The following is a 26,891-nucleotide window of genomic DNA, read 5'->3' on the forward strand; positions in this document are numbered from 1 at the left end:
CTTGCCTTTTTTGGTTTTGTGCTTAAATTTAAGTGCACTTTATTTTAGGTGAGGATGTGGAGCTATGGGTGGAGAGTGACTATGCTCGGCTTCATTCCAGAAATCACATTAGAGCCCAGACCACAGAGGAATAACAAGACAAGTTATTATTGTAGCTTACTTTTTTAAGATATAGCCTTCAGGTCAATTTCCTGAGGCTAGATCGACAACATTTAATAAGTTTAAACGTATTGATCAGTGACTGTTGCCATAGTAACTTAATTGGTGGACCATTTGGTAACAGGCCGCAAATATAGAATGATATATACATTTTATGTTCAAGAGTGTTCCAGGTATTTTATTTTGAAACATCACCACTTTTGCTTGCTTCAACTGCTGTCAGACCTTATTGATTTATATCTTATCTTTTAAATAGCTTACTATATATAATATGGAAGTTGTGTTCATGATCATATCATACAGTAGCACCTGCTCAAATACGATGGACAAGATTGGAAAATATCAACCTCGAGTCAGCCACTCAGTGATAAGAGTCATATTTGTAGTTGTTAAGGCCTTTCAATACTAGATAATGTTAAGCCTGTGTCTCTGCAGGAACTGTAATATTTTATGATTCTTGGTAAAGTAACCAGCGATTATCTTTACACACGTAAAGAGAATGGGGCAGTGCGTACCGACCACGGACAGCAAACACCAGAATATCTTGTGATTTATTAGATTATCCTGTGGTCAAAGGCCTGTTAAGAGTGCCCACAAAAGAAAAAATATTAAATTTAAACATGATTCCCAACTCATGACCCTGTGATTTGTGATGTGGAATGGAATGAAGCCACTCAAGAAACCTGAGAAGACTGAGAAACACGTAATGCTGCATTCAAAGCAACTCGGAACTCGGCATTTCCGAGGATTGAAGAAGATCGGTGATTGGGCAGAATGGTTATGATTAAAATGGTTCTATGCCTGATTTTGTATTTTCATGTGCAGGGTCTTTAACAGCTAAAAAAAATCTTTGTGTGTACCCGGTGTCACATACTGAGTTTACCTCCGTACTGAGATTATAACCCTAACCCAATCCAATAAACAAGTAAATCACGTGTCCATTTACTTTGAAAACAAAAATAAACAAAAATTAATTATTCTTTTGTTTTAGCAAAAATTAATTTTCCTGTAGTGCGCATATACAATCTCAGTACGATGCAAACTCAGTACATGACACTGGCTTAGACACGTAAGAGTAGGTTATTTGTGTTTTTTTGCTAAAGTGAAATGCTAGAGGAGGAGAGGACACTGCATTAACTGGAGACGTCTGGGATCATTATTGGATTTGTTGTTTCGTGCAGAGGATGTCGAGTTACCTGCTGTTTGTGTGAGTTGAGTGCAAATAGAGATATTGGCTCAGCAAACAACAGCCCACTCCTCTAGTGGGAGTCGCATTGATCCGTCTGAGTCTCAGTATCATCATCATCGCTCCGGTGCTAAAGGCAGTGTACGGAATATCTGCTCAACAACTGCCACAAAGACATTTGGTTTGTTATTCGGGATTTTCTAAACTGATATTATTTAATACTCAAGCTTTTTTCTGCAATTAGGTGGTGTGTGCTTTGGTGCTGTGGTTCAGTGAGGGTGTTCTAAGGGAAAACATTTTGCCAATGAATGTACAGTGCCCTTTTCCGATTTTTTTTCATTTTTGCAAGTTCTTTTTGACAGTTTTCTCCAATTTTTGTCAATTCTTTAACCATTTTTTTTCTGGCACTTTTCATCCAAATAAGATACCTTTTGCCCAACAAATAACACTCGTTACCGAATTTCTCTACATTTCGCCTGTTTTTGTCCTTTCTCACTATTGTTTTGCCACTCTTGTCTGCTTTTGGCCCATTTTAGTAACTTTTCTCTCTTTTCTTGCCACGTTTCTGACACTTTAGGACTACGGGTTTTTTTTGCCACCTGTTACTAATTTTTTGTCACTTTACTCATCGCTTTTAACTCTTTGTTTATCTTCTTGGAACAGCCGCTTTGTCAAATGGCTGGCTGTGATGTGTTTGATCACCATTCAATCAATCTAATCCAATACGTTTTAACAATGAATCCCCCTGTGAGATGAGCCTGGGCAATGTTAATTATTTTTATTGTAGTACTCTTTCATTTATCCAACTAACCTTATTTGGCATTTGGAATTCATGACACAGCTAATCATCAGACAGAGGTTTAGATATGGGTTGTAGTTATAGAGCTATACATTAGGATTTACTGTCTTTTAATGGATCATAAAATATATGTAATTTGGAAAATTAAAAAACAGTTTAACATAACCTAAAAACTCAGAAAGTAGACATTTATTTTCACTTTTATAAATATATAGGATTGATTGGTGAAGGGTTAGATCTAAATGTGATTGTGCCCATATTTTGATTAAAAATATTTTTTTATGACATTGTTGGAGGAGAAAGCAGTGCTTCTCTGGCTGCGCTCAAAGCCGCTTTGCTTTTAAACAGGTTTTCAAATTACACAAGGGAGTACAGCACTTTAATTATTATCTAAGCCTAGTTTTGGTGCTTTTCCCTGACAGTAGTTCAGAACTTTTACAACCAAGATTTTCCAATTAAAACTTTCAGTTCAGTTTATCCTGTTCAAGGTAGTACGGCAGAAGTCAATATCATTATTAATCAACTATCATTCGCCAAGTACAACATAAGTAGTGGGACATACACACAATGCACTTCCCTACCACTACTACATTACCCATAAGCCACCGCGCCTACCAATAAACTACCGTGTGCCAGATAACTCTAAAGTTTCTCTTTTCCAAAAAACTGTCGCTGTTATGAGACTGTTTTTTTTCCACTTATTATTTCATATAGACTTTGAGGTTGGGTTTTTCTGGTTATTCTGCTCAGTTTAAATTGCTGGTTTAAAGATCTGGCTCAACAGAAAATGTAATTAAAAAAAAAAGCAATGTACTACTCACAGCCTGAGTGAGCAGATGTAAATCTGCACTGCTCAGATGGAAACACTATCCATTGGGTCTGTTTTTTCCCAATTTAGACAAGGCTCACTAAAATAGCAGAGGTAAAATACTAAAGAAAAAAGAACAAAAACAGCCCGTCAAAGAAAAATATAAAATGTGGTATTTTATCAGGTTGGATTAGAACATATTTATCAATATGTCAATGTGCCAGATTAGAGCAAAGGCTAATTTCCATCTTCAATCTCTTGGCTGACCAATAAAGCCACAATACATCAAACTATAACAATAAATGTACAAGTAGAATGAATTTCAAACATGCAACGAAAAAAAAGACTAAAATGTAGACACTGATGCCTGAGCGAAATTAAACCATTACCACTGCATTCATTAAAATCAATGCTTAAGTGCTTAAGTGCACCACCATGTTGTAAGTCTAACGTTTTCACACAATGCTGAAATTATTCAACACTTTCCCCAGTACAAGAGTGAAAATGAGTCAATTGAATAATTTTCCACAGTGCTTTGCATACGGTTTTGTACTCAACCATAAAATAAATATAAAATAATATGTGAAAGGTCATTTGAGGTCACAAACAATAATGTAAAAACAGTTTAAACGACTGTGGGAGTGGTATTGACTCTCCAACAACGTTTTTTTTTTAGTAATGTTAGATAAATAGGGCGAATCTCGTTTATCAGTGAGTTGATCATTCCACTGTTGAGAGACACGATATGAAACCACAGTCTGAGGAACTAGGCAGTCTCCTATGAAGCTCATGGCTTTCTTTCATTACCTGCTTTTTCTCTTTCCTTTTATAAGTTCCTGTAAAAAAGCAGGGGCTAATCCTTGGATGGTTTTATACACCATAATAGAGTAGCATTTTTATCATACTTGTCCACAAATGATTGTACAAATCTGCAATATACTGTACAGAATAAGATGATATCTTACTTAAAAGTGATGATACTGATATATAAACCTTGGAATATTCAATATCTTTAAAATAACTTAGTCACCAAACAATCTGATTAATTCAAGGTGTTCTAAAACAGTTTTTCTATAGTTCACCTGGGATCAAAAGAAAGAGGGATTTAAACCTTTTGAGAGCCTATCAACTGCCCCCGCTCTCTAAGAGGTGCTATTGTCACTTTGTCTTGGCTACAGTAGCATCAAGAAAGCAACAAAGTGAGTCTAAGAAACACAATGGCTCTTTCTCTCTCTGCAATCTGTTTGTTTTTATATTCTCAAGTGAGCCCACAATAAATGACTAACAACGGCACACAATGAGGACAATGAAGGGACTTTATGCTGCACCAGGCACAGCACGGGTGTCTCTGCTAGTTTTACACGAACACAGCTGTTATGTTCCCCTGCAGCTTTAACAATAGTATCACAGCCAATTTCTCAGATCACACCTGTGTGTGCACAAATGAGTGGATTTCCAATCAAGTGTTGCGAGAAACAAGTAGAGACAAGTTGTTGACCAAATAAGATGTTAAGCATGAGTTTATGCAGTAATTGATGAGGGTTAGTTGAAGTTGGGTATCAATATTTCCCCCAGGATGTCGAAGCCGCTTAGTCTAAATTTCACTCCACTTCTCCAAACAATAACCGACAATATTCAGCGCATTCATCATGATTCCAAAACATCCTACTTGCACTTTGTTTAAAACGTTGGATTCCATCATAATATGCTTTTACTGGAAAAATAAATCTCCCCGAATTAAATTATCAACCTTCCAAAAACCTAAATTATCATGAGGACCCGACGCACCCAACTTTTTTCATTACAGCATAGCAAATCATCTGCAATACTTACTCAAATGGATCTGCCCAAATCAAGCTGATAATGGTTGGACATCAAACAAAGACCCTGTGCAGACATTCAGATGTCAGACCTACCATTTCTCCATCGGTCAATCAAACGGCATTCATGTTTCAGAACCATAAAAATATCAGAAACTCTCACAGCATGGTGGAAATACCAGAAAATCACAAACTCCCTAATAGAATCATCCACATGCACCCCATCTGGAATATGAAGTTGTATATAGGTGAAACGAGATTGTGATATTTAATGAAATGATAAACAAGAGCACTCAGGGGCAGATTCACTAAAGGTTTAGGGGTATTAAAATGTGGGTAAACGTCACTCTACGCGCTAATAAGCCGTACAAATCCTAGGGAATCAGGACCACGTCGCAATGTGCCCTCAATTCATTTAGCGCATTTCCCTCTAATGAATATGTATAGTAGGCGGAGCTCACAATGCAAGCAAAAAAATGGGAGGAGGACATGCAAATAAATGAATGCAGTGGGCCCAATGCATTTTATCACACCAGGAACTGTGTGTGTGTGTGTGTGTGTGTGGAGACCAGCACCTGTTCGGAGCTCAGCTGGGGTTTCCAGTCCGACGTCGCCGCCTTTGTCCCTCAGCCCGGAGAGGACACTCTGCATTTGGATTGTGGATACAATGATGACGTGACCTTGGAATTCCTCATCTCAGAGGACAAAGAGGAGGACAACATCTTTGTCACCCCGGCTTGGACTCAAAAGCCTACTGGCTCTACGGAGGGAGTGAAGGGAAGCATTCCAGCTTCTCCCTTCCCCAGCACAGACATAGGTCTTTAGGCACACCGCCGCCTGCCTGTCCATCCCGTGGCCCGCAGTCATGATGGAGGTGACCAGGTGCCGGTATGAAGGGAAGCGACTCCCCCCAATGAGGGGTATGGCAAGACAGCTGCTCCCCATCTTCCCGGAGCTGTTGGACATCCTGGACATTTCCATCATCCCAGAAGGCATCCTCAGCTTGGGGCTAGCCTCTATGCAGAGGCGCTGCAAGGCAAAGAAGAAAGGCAACAAGGCCTTCCGGCTCTGCCTCCCCCTGTCTCCACATGCTCATCGCAATGTGTTCCCGGCTCCTCAGGGTGTGCAGTTTAAGAGCTCTAAACTGTTCAGGCCTCGATCTCTACAACCGTCAGGTCACCGTGCCAGAAAACCAACCAAAGGCTGCACCGGTTGTGGCCACGCCAGCCCCCCGCGCTCCCTATCCAGGCCAGGAAGAAGAAGAGTGCGGCCTGACACGGCCCTCCTCTCCTCCACGGTGATGCAACTGGATGTTCCCCATTCTCCAGAGCGGGGGGGGGGGGGCGCACAGTCCCTCCACTAGTGGATGCCACCGTACTACGGTGCGGCCCCCTCCCAGTGGACAGGCGGCCGCAGGCAGCCGCTCTCTCCTCCGGGGGGAGATGGGCCAAGCTCGCAGCTCTGCCTTGGATGTCAAGGACAATAATAGGGGGACACAGGCTGCAGTTCGCTGCCGTCCCACCCCTATTTGCTGGCATCCTTCACTCACAGGCCCAGGGAGAATCAACCCGTGTTTTACAGGAGGAAATCCTCTCGCTACTAATTAAAAGGGCAATTTCTGTTGTTTCTCCCGCACTGTGTCAAAACGGCTTCTACTCCAGGTACTATCTGGCGCATGGTGTGTCAGGGCAATTAGTTGACATCTGTCAACATGAAGGATGCGTATTTCCACATTCCAATTTATCCTCCCCACAGAAAGTACCTGTGGTTTGCTTTCCAGGGGATATGTTACGAGTACCAGGTCCTCCCCTTTGGCCTGTCTCTGAGCGCAAGGGTGTTTGTACAGTGCACGGAAGCAGCGGTGGCTCCACTGAGTGGTCACTTGACCACGTATCTGAATGACTGGTTGCTTTTGGCACAGTTGGAGAATGGAGACCTTTGTAGCGTCTTGCGCTTTTTCAACCGGGAAAGCTCGTCTAATTCAGGACGTGTTTCCGGCTACTCAGGCTTATAGCGTCAGCCATCCTGGTGACTTGCCTCGGCCGCCATGCGGGAATTCCAGGTGTGGTTGGCCCCGTGTGGACTAGACCACACGGAGGGTGTTGGTCACGTCGGAGTGTGCCGGGTCTCTGCGCCACTGGCGCGCCCTGTCTTTCCTGATGCCTGGGGTGTCGATGGGCATCGTCATGTCCAGGAAGGTCGTCACCACAGACGCCAGCCTGACAGACTGGGGAGTGGTGCATGAGCGACAATCAGTGAGAGGGTGTTGGAGCGCGGATCTCCAGCGCTCCCACATCAATTACTTGGAACTCTCAGCAGTGTTCATTGCACTGAGGCATTTTCTTCCATTTCTCACGGGTCGCCATGTCCTGGTGAGGATGGACAATACGACCATGGTAGCGTACATCAACCGTCAGGGCGGGTTGTGCTCTCGTCAGTTGCACCAGCTGGCGCAGGGGCTAATCCTGTTGAGTTGTGGTTGGCTCCTCTCGCTGAGAGCAACACATATCCCGGGAGCCGTGAATTTAGGTGTGGACCTGCTGTCCAGGGGTGCACCATATTATCAGGAGTGGCGGCTTCACCCGGAGATTGTGGAACAGATATGGACCCATTATGCACGAGCCGGGGTAAATCTGTACACGCGCAGTGTACTCTGTTCTTCTCTCAGTTTGGGGGCTTCCCTAGGGGTAGATGCGTTAGCACACGATTAGCCACGCGTGCTGCTTTATGCTTTCTGCCACTGGCCCTGATACCCTCACCAGTAGGCGGTAGCATGGGCACAGCCTGATCCTAGTGGCCCTGCCTTGGCCTGCCATGCACTGGCTGCTGTGCGCCGGTAAATCTCTCTCCCCCGGCTTCTCCCACTGCAGAGGAACTTACTGTTGCAGGCAGGGGCCACAATCTTCCATTCTCACCCAGACCCACTTAGTGGCGCAATCTGTTTGCCGTGGGTCTCTCACAACGTATGATCTCCACAATGCAGAATGCTCGGGCTTCCTCTACCAGGTCTCTGTACGAATGCAAGTGGAGGGTGTTTGAGAATTGGTGTCGCCGGGCCGAACACATCCCCTTTCAGTGCTCCGTGGAAGTGATATTGTTATCTCTGCAGGAGCTGATTGACAAACAGAGAACTTTCTCCACGGTGAAAGTTTATCTGGCGGCTATCGCTGTCTGTCATGTGGGTTTTGAGGATAAAACGGCGAGTCAGCATTTGCTGATGGTTCATTTTTTGAGAGGGACACAGACTCCTCCCTGCTTCCAGGCTGCTGGTGCCGCCATGGGACTTGGTTGTGGTTCTGGAAGGTCTTGAGCGCCCTCCTTTTAAACCAATAGGATGTGCAAACTTGAAGTTTGTGTCCCTGAAAGCGGTGTGGCTACTGGCTTTAGCATCGGCTAAGCGTCAGTGCACTCATCATGTACTTAGTTCTTCCCTGGCGATGTGTGTATAATATTGAAGCCCAACCCTGCTTTGTACCGAAGGTGTTAGGTTCATGTTCTCCTATTGACCACACAGCTTTCCCTGCCTCAGAGGATGAGCAGGGACCTCTTCTGGTGTGTCCTGTACGCGCTGTGCGTGTGTATGTGGAAATGACAGCGAGCTTCAGGGTGAGCAATCAGCTCTCCGTCTCTTGGGCTCCGCCCTGTAAGGGGTAAGCCTGTTACTAAGCAACGCCTGTCACACGGGGTAGCGGAGGCGATAGCTTTGGCTTATTTGAGTCAGGGTCTGCAGCCACCTGGGGGTTTGTGTACTCATTCGACTCGGGGTTTAGCCACTTCCTGGGCCTTGTTCTAATTCACACCATGCAGGGATTGATTCTGAGTGCCTAAACAAATTACGTGCCACCACTGAGTGAGCATCAGCGTGGTTTCAGAAAAAAAAAAAAAAATCTTTGATACCAGAAGAGAAAGTAGTTTGAGCTTCAGAGATAATTTTTGGAACGCTGCCCTATCCTGAGAATCCTGTCTTATCTCCTTTGCTCGTGGTCTGTAGGTGGACTTCAAATCCCTTTCCGAGCTCCAGTAAGTCTCCCACACAATTCATATCAGACAGTTTCCTTTTTTAAAAAATATTTTTTCAGACTGTTTCCTTGAAAACCCCCCAAAGTTGTTATAGTTTGTCCTCCTTCTACATTATGACTGGCCTCCACTCTTACTACGAACACATCCAGTGATTTGAAAATAATGTGAAACTGGTTGCTAATGTGTCCTGTTTGTTTTTATTTTTTGAAAGTAGTAAACCAGTTGTATTTTGCGCTGTGATGAGAAGAAAGGGATGAGGATGTGAAGAAGGAAGAGAAGTCAGCATCAATGGGCTCTTTTCAGTCACTAATTGACCAAAATTCTTCAGTGCAAATTTTAGTGTTGTGGATGCAAAGTGAGTTAGCCGATCCCCAATCCTTAAGAGACCGACTGACACAAAGGAAAAACTAATTACTGCAGTGTAATCAAAGCTTCAGGCATAAGTCGAATGGGGAATAGCTGCCATGTTCTGATGTCTGCTCCTGTAATGAGTCGCATTTTCGATGTCACAGCTGATTAACGAACTGAGCGTGTCCACAGCATTTGTTTTGTCGTGTTTCAGGTCCAGGTCAGTGCATCTGTGCTTCTGTCAAACCCTCTGCACTAGTCTCTCTGGGAAATAAAACAGTGTTCAATTTCTCTATGAAGGTATTAACTCACAAATGATGTGGACTTTTTTTTTTTTTTCTTTGGCCTCTCATTCCAGCTGGATGCTGACCGGGAGGAAGAGGAGGTCTTCTCTGATATCAGCATGACCTTGGACAACAAACTGTTTCCCTCCAATGAACCTACGGCTGGTAAGATAAGCCCTCATGATGAAAAGCCCGACATCAAAAAAGGAATCAAAATTTGGACATTAATGTAGTCTTAACAGCTTCTTAATGCATTCAAAAAATTGGAGAGTTTGTTTTCACTTCATCAGCCATGGCATTATTTTGCCCTTGTTGCTTTACTGCATTGTCTGAGCAGGAATGTATTCCTCCTTGCCCATTTAATTCAACTTTTCAACATTGATATCATTGAGCAGTCGTGTCCTTGTTCCAGTTAAATTGATAATCAGTCCTATGTTGTTGTTGTTGTTGTTGTTGTTGTTGCCTCCCTCCCACAAAGCGGAGTCAAGATGTAATGCGGGGTACACACAAAGACAATCGAGCTGGTTTTGTCCCCATTTTCACCCTTCACATTTATGGCAAACGCCAAATAATCTTATGTTTTAAGATTGTTCTATAAGATTGTGGTCTGAGGTACGCTAAGAGATAATTTGTCCCGATAAGTTGCTCCGAGACGGATTGAGGCCGATAATCAAAAAATATTAAACTTGGTCAATATTTACAATCAAAACTCTTTCATGAGTGGGGGTAAGCCGACAACTTCTGACTCCTGAAACCGTGATTATTGATGTAGAACAGAAATCAAGAAGCGAGCTGACTGAGAAACACTTACTGGGAACTCAGCATTTTCAAGTTGAAAATTCCAATCTCCAAGTTTAACCGAGTTCAGTGACATTCGGGCTGGGCGATATGGACCAAAAGTCAGACATTTTTTCTCAAATTGGCAATATATAACATAAATCTTGATCATTTTAATGGTCTAAATGCACAGTGACACGTGACGTATTTCCGGTTGAAAATAAGACCGCTGACATCTTTCCTGTTACCGCTTTCGAAACAGTCAAAACAGTGGAGAAGTGAGCCGTCACACTTTTGAAACATGTTTTTCATAGTTTCGTTTTATTGTGCCTGTGTGTGTGGTTGTGTGTCCACACAATGAGATCCAAAATGCCGAAGTTTACCTTCCAAACAAGAGACGATAGCACATCAAGATACCACTGTTGCGTCCTTAAGTGTACAGCTTCAGCTTGATGTAATTCTGCTTTGAGTTTTTTACCATCCCAGAAGAGGATGAGCTGTGAAAAAAGTGGGTCATCAACATCCGGAGAGATAAACCCTAACCCCTAGCCCTGACATGAAGGAGCGATCAAATGCACTAGTTTGTTGGTGGAGCTGTCCCCATTCTTTTTGAATGGAATAATCACTCCTTCCTTGCACCTCGTCCTGGTGTTTTGGAGCGAAACAAGCCATACCATAATAAAGTGAAATTACTACGCTAAGAAAATCTAGACTAGATATTGAATAAAAATGCAGAGTATACAGTCAAATAAAAATCATAATAAAGGGGGAGAACTTGCAGGTGTTCTCTGATGCAGAAGCAGTGGTCGTTGGTGCCAGCCGGTGTGTCTGAGTTCAAAACAGAAACGCCCTTTTCACCCGATCCGAGGCTCCTTTGGCCTCTCGCAGCGGGTTTTGAAACCTGGGAGTGTGGCGTACCGCAGTGAGACTGCGATATTAGCTGTTGCGCACGTCAACATGAGCGTCAGAGGCTTTGCTGGTGGGCAAGGTTTGTTTGAACCACGCAAATTAAAACTCAACTTTCAACTAGAAAACTTAAAAAGAAGATGAACAAAGGGGAAACATGGATGTGTGAGCAAGAGACGCTCGCATCCTCACTGAATTTGCGTCTGGGGGGAGATCTGTTTAAAAGGAGACTTGGAGATTTCACCTCCCAGAGGGGATCGATAATCCTAATTATTCAAAAGTCATGCCTAGGACTGGTCAGCAAGGGTAACCGCCTTATCTTTTGCAAATTTAAAGGTGTGTCTGAATGCATGTGCATGAAGTGGGTGATGAGGACATGAGGAATTATTCTGGAGTTTCAATATGACAGCCTAAAATAAAATGATTTATCAATCAGTTTGATACTAAACATGCCTGGAAAAATAACAGTATTGCGTCAAAAATGGTTGAGTTGTACTGGTGAATATTCTTATCAAAAATCATGTTATGCTTCTTTTTATGAGATGGTTAAACAGTAGTTATCCTTAAACTAACAGTTGTGAAGTTTCTAGACATTTTTGGACACTTTTGCACACAATAACAGCTAATAGCTTTCTGGTGGATAGAAAATTGCCTGAAAAGAACTCTAGATGATGAGACAAGCTATACATCTTCAATTTTTGCATAGATAATTAGAATATTGTTTACAAACATAGTAACTTTATCATGTTTGAGACCAGTGGCCGCGCACTGTAGCTGTTCCCACTCAACGTTCTTGAAGCCAAAATACGGCGCTTAGAGGCGCTGCCATCTTGCAAATTTGACGTAATTTGGAGCCAGAGTCTGCGCAGTAGGGTCCGGCGGGAGCAGCCCTGGTAACACGCCCGCCCATTTAGCGTACTGCCCTGATGAGTTACGCAGCCCAGCTACGCCACAAACTTAAGTATCTTTCTCACTGGAAATTCTACCAACGTATTGTTCAGATGATCAGATCATAGAGGTTAGTACAAGTACTATTAGCTCAAAAAAGACCAGGCTGTCAATCATCGTCATATATGGCGTCAAATCCCATTTTTCAACCTCAAAAAGCAAACTTCACAGAAAAATGAGCACTTGAACACAATGTAGGGTGATAATAACTAATGATCACAGCAGAGTTTAGGTTTGGAAAAAAATGATGTGATGAGTATTTTAACTTTACAGTTTGACCAACATCCCATCTGTTATCATTGAGGAGGCGGGGTTTATGACCTATACTGCAGCCAGTCAGCAGGGGGAGCTCTAAAAAAAAAAAAAAGCTTCACTTCCCCGTGAGCGTCCATTCTTTTTACAGTCTATGTTTGAGACAAAGAAAAAGTATCAATTGGCCCAAGTGGGCGTTCTGTCGCTCCGTCCTTGGGGTCATAAAAGATTGTTTGAGGTTAGAGTTCACAGTATCAGAGGGGAGAATAATGAGGTGAGATTTCAAGTATGCATAAAGTCTTCCCCGTGTTGTAATGGGGGTCTTGAGGTTTAAATTCCGGTATTGTTAAAATAGACTACTTGGCTCTTTTTGTTTAGATTACAAGAGGAAGGAGTGGGGTTAGATTGTTTAGGTATGCAGGACAATCCTCTCCCCCTTGGAAATGTTTTTCAAAGAGAAAGTAGGTTCTTCAAATGGCAAGTGTTCGTTCCCTTACACCTGTGGCCAAATATTTGGAGCTCATTATGCATCATTTATTTAACAAAATAGAGAATTGTTGAGAAAATAGTCATAACAATCACAACACAAAGCTTTTAAAAGCATGAATTTATGTCCAATCATTACAAAGGCAGTCAATCTGACCCCGATCGGGGTCGCAGGGTGTTTAAACCTTGCACTGATATATCAAGGTGCACCGTTAACGCCTCATTTCCACTGTGAGAGGTCATAGCTGTGCCCTGAGAAGACCAACGCATGCTGAGAGAACATGCAAACCCCCCTCACATCCATGACATTCTTGCTGAGAGACTGTGAAATGACAAATTTAATTGGATTTTAACATCATGCTAATGTGGCGTATGCTACTGAACGCATTAGCAATGATGGTTGCCTGTGTTCAAAGTGTAAAGCTCACACTGATTATTTTCACCCTCACACTCCAAAGCTCTTTTCATGCTGACCTATTCATACAGACTCCTATTGAAATGGTGACATTGCAACGCCTCCAGTGACAGCAAAGTGGGTTTTAGTGTTGTTTCCAATCATTACTTCAACCCAGGGAGAGTTACTGTGAACCTCAAGCTCTGAAAAACAAAGTCCGCTTTGGGAGCAGATCAGCATCTCTCTTTGTCTCCGAGAGACTAAGAACAGTGCATACATGTACGCAGTCACCAAACTTGAGGCTGTACACTAAGCATATCTTTTCAGTTGGCATAGCAACCAGAGAAGCAAGGTTTGCTTGAAGATACGATCAGATATACTGTAAGTCAGGAGGCGCGACTGCACTAATTATTTTTTCTCTCTCTATGAAGGGTTATTTTTAACATGCACCACTAAAAATAGCTTGTAAATAAAGTATTGATCAATGGCGACTTTAATTTCCCATCTATTCCACATTTTGGACAGTTTTTTATTTGCTGTTTATAATACAAACACTGCATTTGTGTCAATCTTTTCAAGCATGTTATATTGTGAAAAACATTAAAATATTTGATCATGGTTTTTGCAACCCCTGTTTTAGCAACATTAGCAATATTAGGATTTTATTTTTATTGTGATCCCAAGTTTATACAATAAATAACACTACCCATTTAAAAACCAAAATATATATATATATATATTTTTTATCATTAACACTGGTAATTGATGAGAATTTGTTTTCTAAACCTTTTTTTTTTTTAAATTTAATGTCAAGGTCACGTCAAATCAATGCACACGAACTGCTTCAAACCAGAACTGTGGGTATGTTTTATATATGATAGTGATTTGATGCAAACAAAGTTGCTTGTTTGAATGTTTGCATTGAATTTTTACTTTAAAGAGTACCTAAACCCCAAAACAACTTTTTTCCTGTTGAAAGTAGTGTTGTTGATTGATTATTTTTCAAGTCCTGACATTTTAGTCTAGGAGCCCCGTTCATAATCAATACATGTTTTGAATTTTCACCATAAAACCTTGGGGTTTAGTTCCTCTAAACACAACCCACTCAACCTCTTTTAATAGTTTTCTAAAATTATAGAGAACATTTAAAAAACTAAAATAACTCCAGCACTAATCACTATTTAAGCAAAATATAGGAGTGACTATAAACAAACATTTTAACACTTGTGTTCAATGAACTGCCACTTTAACGTGATTGAGTGATTTGAGTACCCGAATGATCGAGGGAGCTATGTTCAAGTCGCCTAGATTGGCGCTACCAGGGCCCCACCCTGGAGTCAGGCCCGGGGTTGGGGCTCAAGAGCGAGCACCTGGTGGCCAGGGAGAACAAGATAGTTGGTACAAGCGGCCAAAATGAGTTTCCTCCGTAGGGTGGCTGGGCCCTCCCTTAGAGATAGGGTGAGAAGCTCAGTCATTCGGGAGGTGCTCAGAGTAGAGCCGCTGCTCCTCCGCATTGAGAAGAGCCAGATGAGGTGGCTTGGGCAACTAATTAGGACACCGCTCTGGAAGGGACTTTGAGGAAGACCCAGGACACGCTGGAGAGAAATATGTCTCTCGGCTGGCCTGGGAACGCCTCGGGATCCCCCCGGAAAAGCTGGATGGAGTAGCCAGAAAGAGGGAAGTCTGGGTGTCCCTGCAAAGTATGCTGCCCCCGTGACCAGGCAACAGATAAGCAGAGAAAATGGATGGATGGTGTTCTATGGTTTCTGCATTGCCCCAAATGATGGAAGCCTGGCTCATTTCTACAGCTTCTCTCAGCGTTAAAAAGCCTCAAGAACTGGTTTTACTGAAAGGACACAAATGAGCAACACAAAACCTCCTCAAGTTCTTTTTAAGTTGTAATTAATAGAAGAAATGATCAGAAATGGTCTCTTAAGGAAGGACAATGAGTTAAACGTTCCTAATTATTCTCATATTATTAGACTATTCTTGATTTAAAAGAGATTGTACACTTCAGGAGGGAAAAGGAGTGCTGAGGTTTTTTAGCATCATTTTAAAGCTTCAATTTAGAGCCATTACTTTATTATTATGAAATCAAAGAGCAGTGCAGCATCTGCATGTTTTAAAGATGTTCTAAGGCAAGGTCAAGTTATTTGTATAGCTCAATTCAACAGCGAAGCATAAAGTGCATTAAAGCATTCAGAGAATAAAACAAATGTGTTTTTGGTGTTTACAATTTAAAGCAGGGAATAAGCCCAATGCATGAAATAGTCATTCTTAAATGTGTTACTGTACATTTCTACTTAATGCATGAAATATAAAGGTTTCCATGTGTGCAATGATAATCTGTAGATCCGATTTCTTAGTTTTTACCAGATCGGCAACCTACTGAAGTAGAAAAGCCTTTGGAATCAAAAAGATCAAATCAAATCTAAAAATAGATCGTCAGTAGTTAAGGTCAACCCCTTAAAGAGAAACCCCCCCTCAGAACATCTGTCGCTTCATCGGATATACCCAAAAAAAAAAAACAAAAAAAACAAAGGAAAAGCTGCAGCTGCTTTCTTCCATCCTTACTGTCCTCCATGAAAAAAACAGCATCTTGAGGTGGTGCGCACAGCTTCTAGTTTCATGTGTGCACCTTCACACCTCAGTCGCTCCACGTGCAGAGATGCATTCTGACAGGTTGCTGAGTCTTTGATTTGTGCACTTCCTTGCTCTTCCTGCATTCCCATGCCTAACGTTCAAAGCTGCATCTTCACACAATCAAATCCCACTGTCTGAACAGGAGATAACATAAAGGGGATAAAATAAAATAAGATATTAATCAAAGACGAAATATTATATTCCCAGATGCTGCGGTGTGTGCCCTCAGTAGTTGTGACATCAGGAAGTTCATAGTCCAAATTACAGGGCTTTGATGTCTGTGTATAAGCTCTGTGCACTGATGTAGTCAAATGCATTTTTATTTAAAATAAAATTACAAATGTGGCAAATTAGAGCAATCAATACAAAACTAAAGCTTGAGGGAATTTATAATCAGAACAAAAAAATGTAACACTTACATTACATGTCATTATCTGTCATTAGCATGAATAAGGTGTCATGAAGGCTGTCATTATGTGTTGTTTGCCAAATTATGGCACCTTATGTTATGTTTTGGATTAGGTAGAGGGATCTATAAAAGTGAAACAAAATGATTTTTTCAACATATTAACAAACTACATAACTTGTTTATTACTTTTTGTCTGTATATGTTTAAATTGTCTATTTAATAACAATATTTGTGGATAAACACATTCCATGTCATTTCACCAAATGGCCCACACTGAAGTGACCAATTATTCCATGATTATTTAATAGGCACTGTACATTTTTAAATTGATCAGATGAATACTTTTTGAGATATGGCCAATCCAGTGAGGAGAGTATGAGTCGATTTTCGTGTGTCCTTAATTTTTTTTTAAAAAAGTATTTTTTGGATTTCTCAAAGCTGACCAAATTACAGACATATACAAAGTTCTTTACAAAGACCCAAACATGTTCAAGCCTGAAGCCCAGACAAACTTTTTTTTTTCCCAATTTTGAGGAGCCGTCATGTCCGCCAGATAGGACGTAGAGCAGATGTTTTTATATATCCTGAGAGAATAGGTGGAGCTGCATTTCAGTTTTCTATGTGAGATATTGGAAGCTGAAAATGGAAGAAAAATTTGTTTGGGTTGTCTGGGTTTCGGGCTCGAACATGTTTGGGTCTTTGCAAACAACTTTACATATGCCTCAGCTTCCTGTAATTTGATCAGCTTTGAGCTATGCACATAGACTGTTCACATCACTAATGATTAGTCACATATACACGTTGGTTCTTGGGTGACGGTCTCTTGAAATTCAAAAAATACTTTTTTAAGGAAAAATAAGGGCACACAAAAATCAACACACATTGAATAATCACGGAACAATTGGTAAACATTTCTGAATTTTGTTTAGACCGAAGTGTGTGGGATGTTCTGAAAACGTATTGAAATGGCCCATGAAGACATGCTTTTACTGCAGCAGATTTTACACACTCCCAATAGCAATGCCATTTTGACCAATAGCAAGACCATTTGATACTCTGTATGTTTATATAATATTATATCAATCTATTCATTGTAAAACTAAATTGCCTTTTGACCTGATAACTGATATGTGCCTTCTGTATGTCTGCAGGTCTCAGCGAGCTGGATCTCAGTCTTTCGGGTGAAACAAGCAACCTGACGGATGTTTCAAGTAAATATAAAGAGGTAAAATCATTTATCCTGCAATGTTTGTGACAATCCTCTCAACTTAAAGTTCATGTTTATCTCATATTTGGAAAAGATTGCTGTGTGATGTTTGGCAGCGTCAGGCGAGCGTCAAGATCTTGGTGCTGCTGTCAGTGAAACGTCGCTGACCTCTGTGTCATTCTCTGGCGTACCAGGGGCTTCTTTAAGCTTTCTGCTCTAATTGTTTTTTTAAATTAATGGATCTTCTTCATTCTTTCATATTCATATTTGATAGAGTTTGAGTAAGGGACTTAATTAGTCATATCCACTCAGCAGGGTTGTGGCTTGCAAGCAATTGTGTATGTTTGAAGGCAGGCTGCTTCCTGTAAACTATCACTTCTACCACTTTTAAAAAGATTTAAGTTTTGACACTAGAATACTGCCTAAAGCAAAAAAAAATTAAATGACAGAACAATGACTTAAAATGGCAGAAAAATACACAAAAATGGCAGAAAAATGACCAAAAATGGCAGAAAATACATAAACATAAGCAAATAACACACAAAAGACAAAATAATACACAAAAATGACAGAATAATGTACAAAAATGAAAATGAAAATAATCTTTTATTTTTATGTTCTCTTTTGTTTGTTTTTTGTTGTATTTTAGTCAATTTTATCCAATTTTAAATCTTACAAAACAGCTGAGAAAAAGTGTCAGTTTTGTAGAATATCATGACACTGATGTTAAACTGTTGTCTTTGTCTCACGCTATATTATTCCTGGAACTCCCCTAAAGTTTCCAGCAGATTCTTGCACAGATGCAGCTAAAGTCCCAACATGAGATGTTTCTGCAGTCAGCACAGCAGCAGCTGAGCTCACTGCCACTGGCGGGAAACTGTCACGTCTGCCTCGTGCAACAGTAATGCAGAATTATTACGCCATCAAAACAGTCACTTCATGTTACCTTATGTGCACAGAATACCCCTGAACCAGGAATGCACTGGACTGTAGGTCAAACCAGCAACACATCCAACACTCTATTTGGAATCCCAGGATCAGCTAAAGACAGAAAAAGCACTGAGTGAGTGGAAAACTTCTAACTAGAGGAAAATTCAACCCAAAAAAACATTTCTTAAACATTGTATATTCATATTTTAATGTCCTCAGTTTGTGCCAGTTTCCCTCAGCTGAGTTAGTTTCTGCACAAAGGGAGCGAGGATTTGGGACACTTTGAACACTTTGGTCGGGAGACACTGGGAGGGGGTCGCGAGATGCCTTCAAGAAACTAGGAATATTTTTTTAACAATTTGAGCCCATTTTTGCTTATTTTTACACTTTTTCTGCAACTACAACAAACTTGTAATATTTTTACCTATTTTCTTCACCTTTTTCTTGCCATATTTTTGTTCCTTTTAAAGCATTTTTGCTGCATTAATCCCATTTCTACCATGTCTCTTTCAAATGTCAAGAGTTAACTTTTAGGTTTAGGTTTAGGTTAGACTTTCAAGACATTTTCGGCATTTATGAGCCGTTTCCACCACTTTTCCAACCCAATGTCACATATGTTGACCCATTGTCACTTTTAACCTTTTTTCATCATATTTCATGCATTTTTTTGCCAATTTAAACACATTCACAGTATGTCATGCCCGTTATTTGCCAGTTTAAACTAATTGTTCCAATATTGACAGTTTGAACCCTTTCTGTCCATTTTTGGCCACTCTAATTTACAACTTTTAACCAATTTCTGTGGTTTTTAAATACCCATCACCTTTTCCACCATTTTTGGTCACTTTTAACTCATTTTATTTCTGATTAAAACAATAATTTACATCTTTAAGATGACTATATAGTATGGCACAAATTCTAATTATATTATAAACTTCCTGGATAACAGTGGATATTATTCAGATAAATAAATAAATGTGGTTATCACAGATTCATAGAACGTCATTTTCCTGACTTTATGGAGGGGCCCTTTTATTCCCCCTTATAGATGACCCTGTCTCCACAAGACTGTTCTCCAATGTTCATGTCTGTGTTCAACCACCTTCAGGTACAGCGGGGTCCCTGATCTCTGGCACCTTTATTCGAGGGGGTTGCCACTGGACCTGACAATCAAATGTGCCTTCATGTGTTTCCTTAGAACAATAAATGTATTTCAAATAAATAATAATGATAATCTGATTTGGTTTCTGTCAAACCTGATGGGTTTGAGGATCACAGCTGCTAAATGATGTCTTATTTCCTTGATATAAGATGTGCTAATGAGCCCACTTGGCTGTCATCACAGACACATTGAGTGATAAATGTGGGCAGAGTGGACTACAGCACACTGCCTTCACTCTCAGAATGAGGAGCATTTCTCTTCTGGAATAAACGTCTCCAGGCTTATTTTTGATGGCTATGACATCTTGATATTGCATTCCATGAGGTGGGAAGAATATTATCTGGGGCAGGAGCAGCATATTAGCTTTTTTAATCTGATCACGTGGGCGAGTAACCAGAAGGAGAAAGAAGTTGCAGGTATGAATAGGTTTTTTTCTAGCTATGCCATCATTTTTTTCCCTTTATTGGCTATCCCAAGAGTTTGGAGCCAGTCGGCCTTCGAAGTGCCTCACGGCCGGTAGTGAATGGGTTATTATTGAACCTTGAGAGCATGTACAGTATGTACAGCTCACGTCTTATATCCTCTGTGCATCAATGTATGTGCCTGCAAACAGCTTGTTGCATTGATTGAACTCACTCACACACACACACACACACACGTTACCAGAATACGTGACATGTCACTCAAAAATCACAGAAATCCCCTAAAGATTTTGCATCCGTGGGTTTGTTTGTAGGTGTGCACACGTGATCTCATGCATGTATGTTTGCATGGATCACATAGGGAAAGCGATGCGTGCTGTTTATGTGTTTCTATCTCTTTGAGTCATTAGACCATTTGGTGTACCCACGACATGTCGTGCTGGTGTGTTGTTGGCACCCAGCACTCCTCCACACTGACGCCATTTATTTAGCACCCTGTTTCTGCTCCTCTCCAATAACTCCTACACTGGGGCTTCACATTGGCGTCTCTGCAGGCTAACGCATTTGCAAATCGCTATTTGAATGTAATTAATACATGTTTTGTTTTTGTGACAGGAATGCTACTTTTCTTTAAAGTTTGAAATAAATGTTTTAAAAGTTACTCTCAGTTTGACTCTCCAATGATCGATTGGATTTGTTTTCTTAGCCACAGAGTAGAATAACATGATACACAGATTGTTGACAACCAACCTTAGTTGTAAATATGAAAAGAGAGAGAACATACATATAAAACTGTACTAAACCCTATGTATGTTACAAAAAAAAGCTATAAGATTAGCTCATGAAGCTGGGTATAGAGACCATACAAACACGTTATTATTACAGTCAATACTACTTAAATTTTATGATATTGTTGATTTTTAGATGATCAAAGTTAGTTTCAAAGCAGACAATAACTTACTACCAGTTAATATTTAAACAAAAATGTTTCACTTATCAACAAGAAGGTTATAATCTCAGGTCAGATGTATTTACAAAAACTTAAAATATCAACAATAAAAAAGCCTCAGCTTATGTGCGTGTGGTGCTCTATTATGGAACAGTTTAAAGGAGGATCTGAAGCAGTGTCGGGACAATTCATAAATTTAAAGCAATTTACAGACAAATCGTGCTTTCAAGCTACAACGTGGAAGAATGTAGTAAGGATTATGATAATGTAAGGTATAATGATTTGTTGGTTTCCTTGTGCAGAGGACTTGATTGTTCTGATGTATTTTACAAAGATGCAACATTGTCTTATAGATAAAATGGAAGTCTTGTTTTTCATTATTTGGAGAGTTCTGAGTGAGAAAGGAGGGGATGACTTCTTCCACTCCCAATGAGCGTGTATAGGATACTGTAGATGTGGTGTTGCGATTTTGTACATCATATGTACATGTGTTTAGATATATGTTCACATAATGTATGTGATATGCCTATGCAGGCAACATAATCATTCTGAATAAATAAATAAAATGTATCTCTTTATGGGTTACAGGTACAATAAAGCTAAACATTCATTCATCTTTTACATGTCAAATATTACATTATAGTCTAGTTTCAGTCAAATAAATGACAATTTGTTACAGATAAAGTTGACTAAAAAAAATAAACTTCTATCCTGTATATTTTAAAGATTTAATTACCATTGATCAACCTGATATTAGATTTGATGTTTTCACTGATCATATGAGTTCTGATTGGATTTCGTCCCATGTGACGACACTCTAGTTTCGTTTTTATTAGTCGACGAAAATGTAAATATATTATATAGTTTTTGTTCACATGTATTTAAAAACAAACAAAACTAAAAATGGTCAAAATGTAGTCGACAAAAACTATGACAAACATGTTAAGTCGACAAAAAGTGCACTGGTCAGTGGTTCTTGAAGTGGAATTTTGTTCTTCCCGACATTCTAACCAAAATCAACACAATACAAAATACAGATGACAAAAGAAGCAAAAAAAAAAAGAAAACGACTACGCGATCCATCAGCGAACAGAACTTTCATTAGTGCCAGGGAGAATTAGAAAACAAGGAACACCTGAGTTGAAACAGGAGGAGCCCGATCACTCACACAGAAGCTTCATACGGACAGGACTTGGTGAGACGACACAGACAGGAATACATTACTAACAGACACATTGAAGAGCCACAAACTAAGAACATATTACCAAGCAGAAGACTAACCAAACACGGCCAACAGGAGCAAACATTACCCAATTAAAAAAGGCCCCCACAAGATTTAAACCCACAACCTTAGACTAACACCAAAATCACTTCAATGCAACACATGGAAAAATAAATACAGAACACACCCACCCTGAAAGTCATGACATGATATTTAGATTTATTATTTTTAGATTTTACAACACACAACAACGTTGCACATGCATTTTGAAATGTTTTATTGTAACTCTTTACGTGCATGACGTAAGCATGAGCTTTTAATAAACTTCTTCTTCCACAAATTGAAACAAACAAACATTTGTAAAAGTTAAAATAAAATAAATAAAATTATATATTTCCCTCTTTTTTTCCAAGTGCAAACAATATTATGTGCAAAACCATATTAACGTTCTACTCTGTCAATACAGAGTGCAAATAGTGCAAACAGAACCTGACCAAGTGCTGTATGTCATTAACAACTACACAGCCATGTTCTTTTAACTACTTCTTACACAAATTGAAACTAAAACTAAAATGTCTTATTTTCCTTCTTCTTCTCCTGGTTTAGGTTCTGGCAGGCTAGACGTAGCAAAGACGCATTACTGCCCCCACAGGTCACAAATAGAAGTTTGAATAGCTCACAAAAATAATAAAAATAATAAAAAAAAATCTTGCGAGAGATTTTTAACCCAATGAGAAAACTCGTTTAGTTTAATCTCGTCACACCCCTAATATTATTATAACAGCACTGCATACTTTTACATGTTTGTCTATTTCTGTTCATTATTACGCTGTTAAACCTGAAAATGTGATGACGCTCGGCTCGTTAGTGGGCAAATTGTAGCAGAATGGTAACGTTAGCTAAAGCTGAGGAAATTCGACTGTAAATGCTGGACAAAGAACTGGAATGTTTGAGTGTTTAAGCCAGTTTTGTTTTTCCGCTCTTCTAATATAAGTCAGTGAGTAAGCCTGCTGAGGTAGAGCCATTCCTCCAGGCTCTGGCCATGTTTGCTCTTGGTTTACAGAGGCTTTCGTGATTATTTCCCTTTTTCTCAAACGCAATCTCGTTAAACTAATTCTCTATGGGCCTTACGAACACATTAAAGCGGTGGCTTTTTAATCCTAACAGTGACAGACGTTGTTGTTGTTGCTGTGAACAGTTGTACATTTGGCAAACACAGCAGGCCATTGACGTTCTCGGGAAGTTTCAGTAGGACACAGGTTGATTGAATTTATTTAAACTCATTCTGTCCATCTGGGACTAATGCACTTCAGTCCAATTTGGACCGCAGGAGGAAGTACATTTACTGAGAAATCATGAATCATTATGTAAATTAAACTCAACACTCCTGGTGCTTTTATCTCATGATTGCAGCCATTTTTAGTGTCAAAACTCTAAATTCATAGAAAATCCTTCAATTTTCCTCAAATTATTAAATAACATTTCCCGTAATTAAAAAGAAATTAGTCACAAAATCTAGGACATTTAAAGTGAAGATCCAGTTGTGACTGATATCGATCACTTATTGCTAGAATATTGTCTTATTCTTACATATTTTGCATTTTATGTATACGTAGATATGTAAACTAGGGCACAATAATGTTTAAATTACTAGTTTTCCCACATAAAATCTGTGGCCCACTTAAGAATAAACTGTTCCTTATTCCCCAGTGTATTAACCATGTCCATTAGGAAGTCACCAAGGCATCTGAAGCAATTTTAAGTTTTCAGTTCAAATTTTGTATTAATTTTTTTTATTGTTATCTAAAATGAATAATAATTTCATTAAATATATATTTTAGTTGAGTATTTTCTTTATTAATTTGACTGTGACGCTGCTTATATTTATATATATATATTTTTTTTTTTTTTTTTTTTTTTTTTTTTAAAGTGAAATAAAAGGAAAGCAACTTGAGAGCTAAAGGAAATGCATTCTGTTTCTTTAGGGAGAAGAGGATGAAGAAACCACCTCTGCTGAAGAAATCACAGAAAGTGAGTTGCATTTATTATTTATTTTTTCATGCAGAGACAAAAGCAATGAAATGCCCATGCACCCCACGTCCTCTTCTTCATTCAGTGCTGCCTCATCAGAAATAAACCATCTCGGTGAATACCAAGTGTCTCCGCTGTGTGTTTTCAGGCAACACTGGTTGTGTTAAAAAATGGAAGGGGATGGAGTGTCTTTTAATTTGGTATTTCCAACAAGATGTGATGCTTTACACTAAACACTAAAAAAGATTCCTAGCCAATACAATGAAGTGGGCTAAAGTGCTACTTTACCCTATAGAAAATGCTATTTCCTGCCTTTTTGGTTTCTACTTTATTAGTCTGGTGTATAGCCCAACATCTGCTGTCCAAACTGAATAACTGGTGGAAATCCATTTAGGAGTAAAAGACAGAGCTGTGTTTTATTTCCTCTATATTTTTTTCTGCTTCCAGCCGAGTCCATTAGAAAGTGTCCATCAAATCATTTTATGTCCTAATGCCTGAGGACATATTGTTTCTTCAGGAGCCACGACTTTTTTCCTCGACGCTTGTTTATATTCCTCCCTTTGTTTTTATCTCCTCATCAGTTTGCAACGTGTTGATTTCCCACTTTTTTGTTTACTTGTTTCATTCTACCTTTAGCTGTTTATTTGGTTGGTTTCATCGTCACATCCACCCACAGAGAAATCCTTTAGCACCTGTCAGTTCTGCACTGTTTCTCAAACACTGACCCACAAACCGGTGGGAATGTGTTTTTTTTTCCTTTTTCTTCCATGTTAAACCTGGTTTATGTCATGGACTTTGGTCACACAAGCACAAAATTCTTGGGTAGTGCAAAATCATGAAGGAAACATGGCTTGAACATGAAAATGAAGCTTGAATATCAACAGCAGGGTTGGGATCAATTACATTTTTCAATTACAAATGAAAACAAATTAATTTCCAATTAAAATTCCAATTATTATTTTCCCCCTGAAAGACAATTACATTTACGTTCTCAATTACAATTATTCACAATTACTGAAATAAATAATTTTGTTAGCTTTCTATTAGCATCTCTTATGATAATGGATCGTTTTGATCATCCAATTTGTTTTTTTCATCTCTTGGTTACGTTATTAGGCTTCCTGATAAATGATAATATTGGTTAAAATATTTTTGTTTTTTTAAATGTTAAAATAATTCTTAAGAGAACTGACTTTGGTTGTGGAAAAAGATTATGAGAGACATATTTTGGTAACTACTGTACGTATGTGTAAGCCATAGAACAGTAACATGGTTCTCCAGTTTTCGATTTATTTCAATTCGATTACAACAGCGACAGATTTTTTAAATTACAATTATGATTACATCATAATTGCAATTATTGACTATTGACCAAACCCTGGTCAATAGTGACAAAAATTGTTAGCAAACGCCTCATACATTTTTGTAGTTTAATGTTCTCCAGTTTTTGCATTTTTCATTCAATGTTCACTTTTACTGCAGATGCAGAGTGTGACCTTTACATGTCATTATGAATATTTTAAATCGCCGCATGTCGCCAAAAGTCCCCAGAGGACTGTGTAAAGCTGCTGCTCCTGTTAAAATATGTTTCTCTTCCCTCTGACAGGCTTTTGTACAGAACAGAAGAAACCAAAGGTCATCTTCATGATAGGTACGTGTATGTAAAAAGTCCCCCGACATTCTCAACACACGGCTAAAGACACGGGATCCTCATTAACAGGAGACACATGAATACACCAGACACTAATAAGGCTGGAGGAGGCGCGCCCACACACACAGAGAGTTCAAAGGAAAAAATACAAATGGTTGATGAGAATAAGTTATTCTTATTTGCAGTTGAAATTTTAAGAAGGTTTAATAGCATTGATTGTATTTTCAAAAGCTGGTAATTCCAGCAAAATTCTTTTTGAATGGTATGTTAAGGTTTCATTTGTTTAGACAACTTTTAATGTCACTTTGATCTCCTGACATGTTTTGACAGACAACTGCCAGTCTTTATCAGAGGCATCTGCTGATTGCTTTGATGTTTCCTTTGAAGTTTCCTTTGAAGTTTCCTTTGAAGTTTCCTTTGAAGTTTCCTTTGAAGTTTCCCTGACACTTTCGTCTAGTAATTCCAGCAAGATTCTTCTTGTCTTATTTTTTAAATAATATGTTAAGAATTCATTTATTCAGACAACTATAACTTAAGAAATCCGCTTTGATCTCCTGACATGTTTCGACTGGCAACTGTATGTCTGCCAGAGGCAGGAGATCAAAATGGATTTCCTAAGTTTTTATTGTCTGAATAAATGAAACCTTAACATACTATTGAAAAGATTTTTGGTTGCAGAAGATTCTTTTTAATAGTATGTTAAGGTTTCATTTATTTAGACACCTTTTACTGTCACTTTGATCGCCTGACATGTTTTGACTGACAACTGCCAGTCTTTATCAGAGGCATCTGCTGATCGCTTTGATGTTTCCTTGAATTTCGTGTAGTAATTCAAGCAAGATTCATTTATTCAGACAACTATAACTTAGGAAATCCACTTTGATCTCATGACATGTTTCGACTGTCAACTGCCAGTCTGCCAGAGGCAGGAGATCAAAATGGATTTCTTAAGGAACAGTTGTCTGCTGTTCTGACTCTAAACCAGTGTGTCTTAACATTTAAATGACGGCAGTTGAGCATTTTTACAGGATCAGATGATAATTAGAGGAAAATGTCACATTTAACAACTGTCAGCTTG

At 39.4% G+C, this 26,891-nt stretch overlaps 1 protein-coding gene across 1 annotated transcript in view; it reads left to right on the top strand.

Moving 5' to 3' along the window:
* ak5 (adenylate kinase 5) overlaps positions 1 to 26,891 on the top strand; it is a 77,149-nt gene that overhangs the window by 27,707 nt on the left and 22,551 nt on the right. The window contains exons 7-10 of the mRNA XM_028473582.1: positions 9,499 to 9,589; positions 17,391 to 17,464; positions 24,117 to 24,162; positions 25,769 to 25,813. Of these exons, the coding sequence (XP_028329383.1) occupies positions 9,499 to 9,589; positions 17,391 to 17,464; positions 24,117 to 24,162; positions 25,769 to 25,813 (256 nt within the window). The remainder of the gene's footprint in view (positions 1 to 9,498; positions 9,590 to 17,390; positions 17,465 to 24,116; positions 24,163 to 25,768; positions 25,814 to 26,891) is intronic.

Source organism: Gouania willdenowi, chromosome 17, assembly GCF_900634775.1.
Source record: "Gouania willdenowi chromosome 17, fGouWil2.1, whole genome shotgun sequence".
NCBI lineage: Eukaryota > Metazoa > Chordata > Actinopteri > Blenniiformes > Gobiesocidae > Gouania > Gouania willdenowi.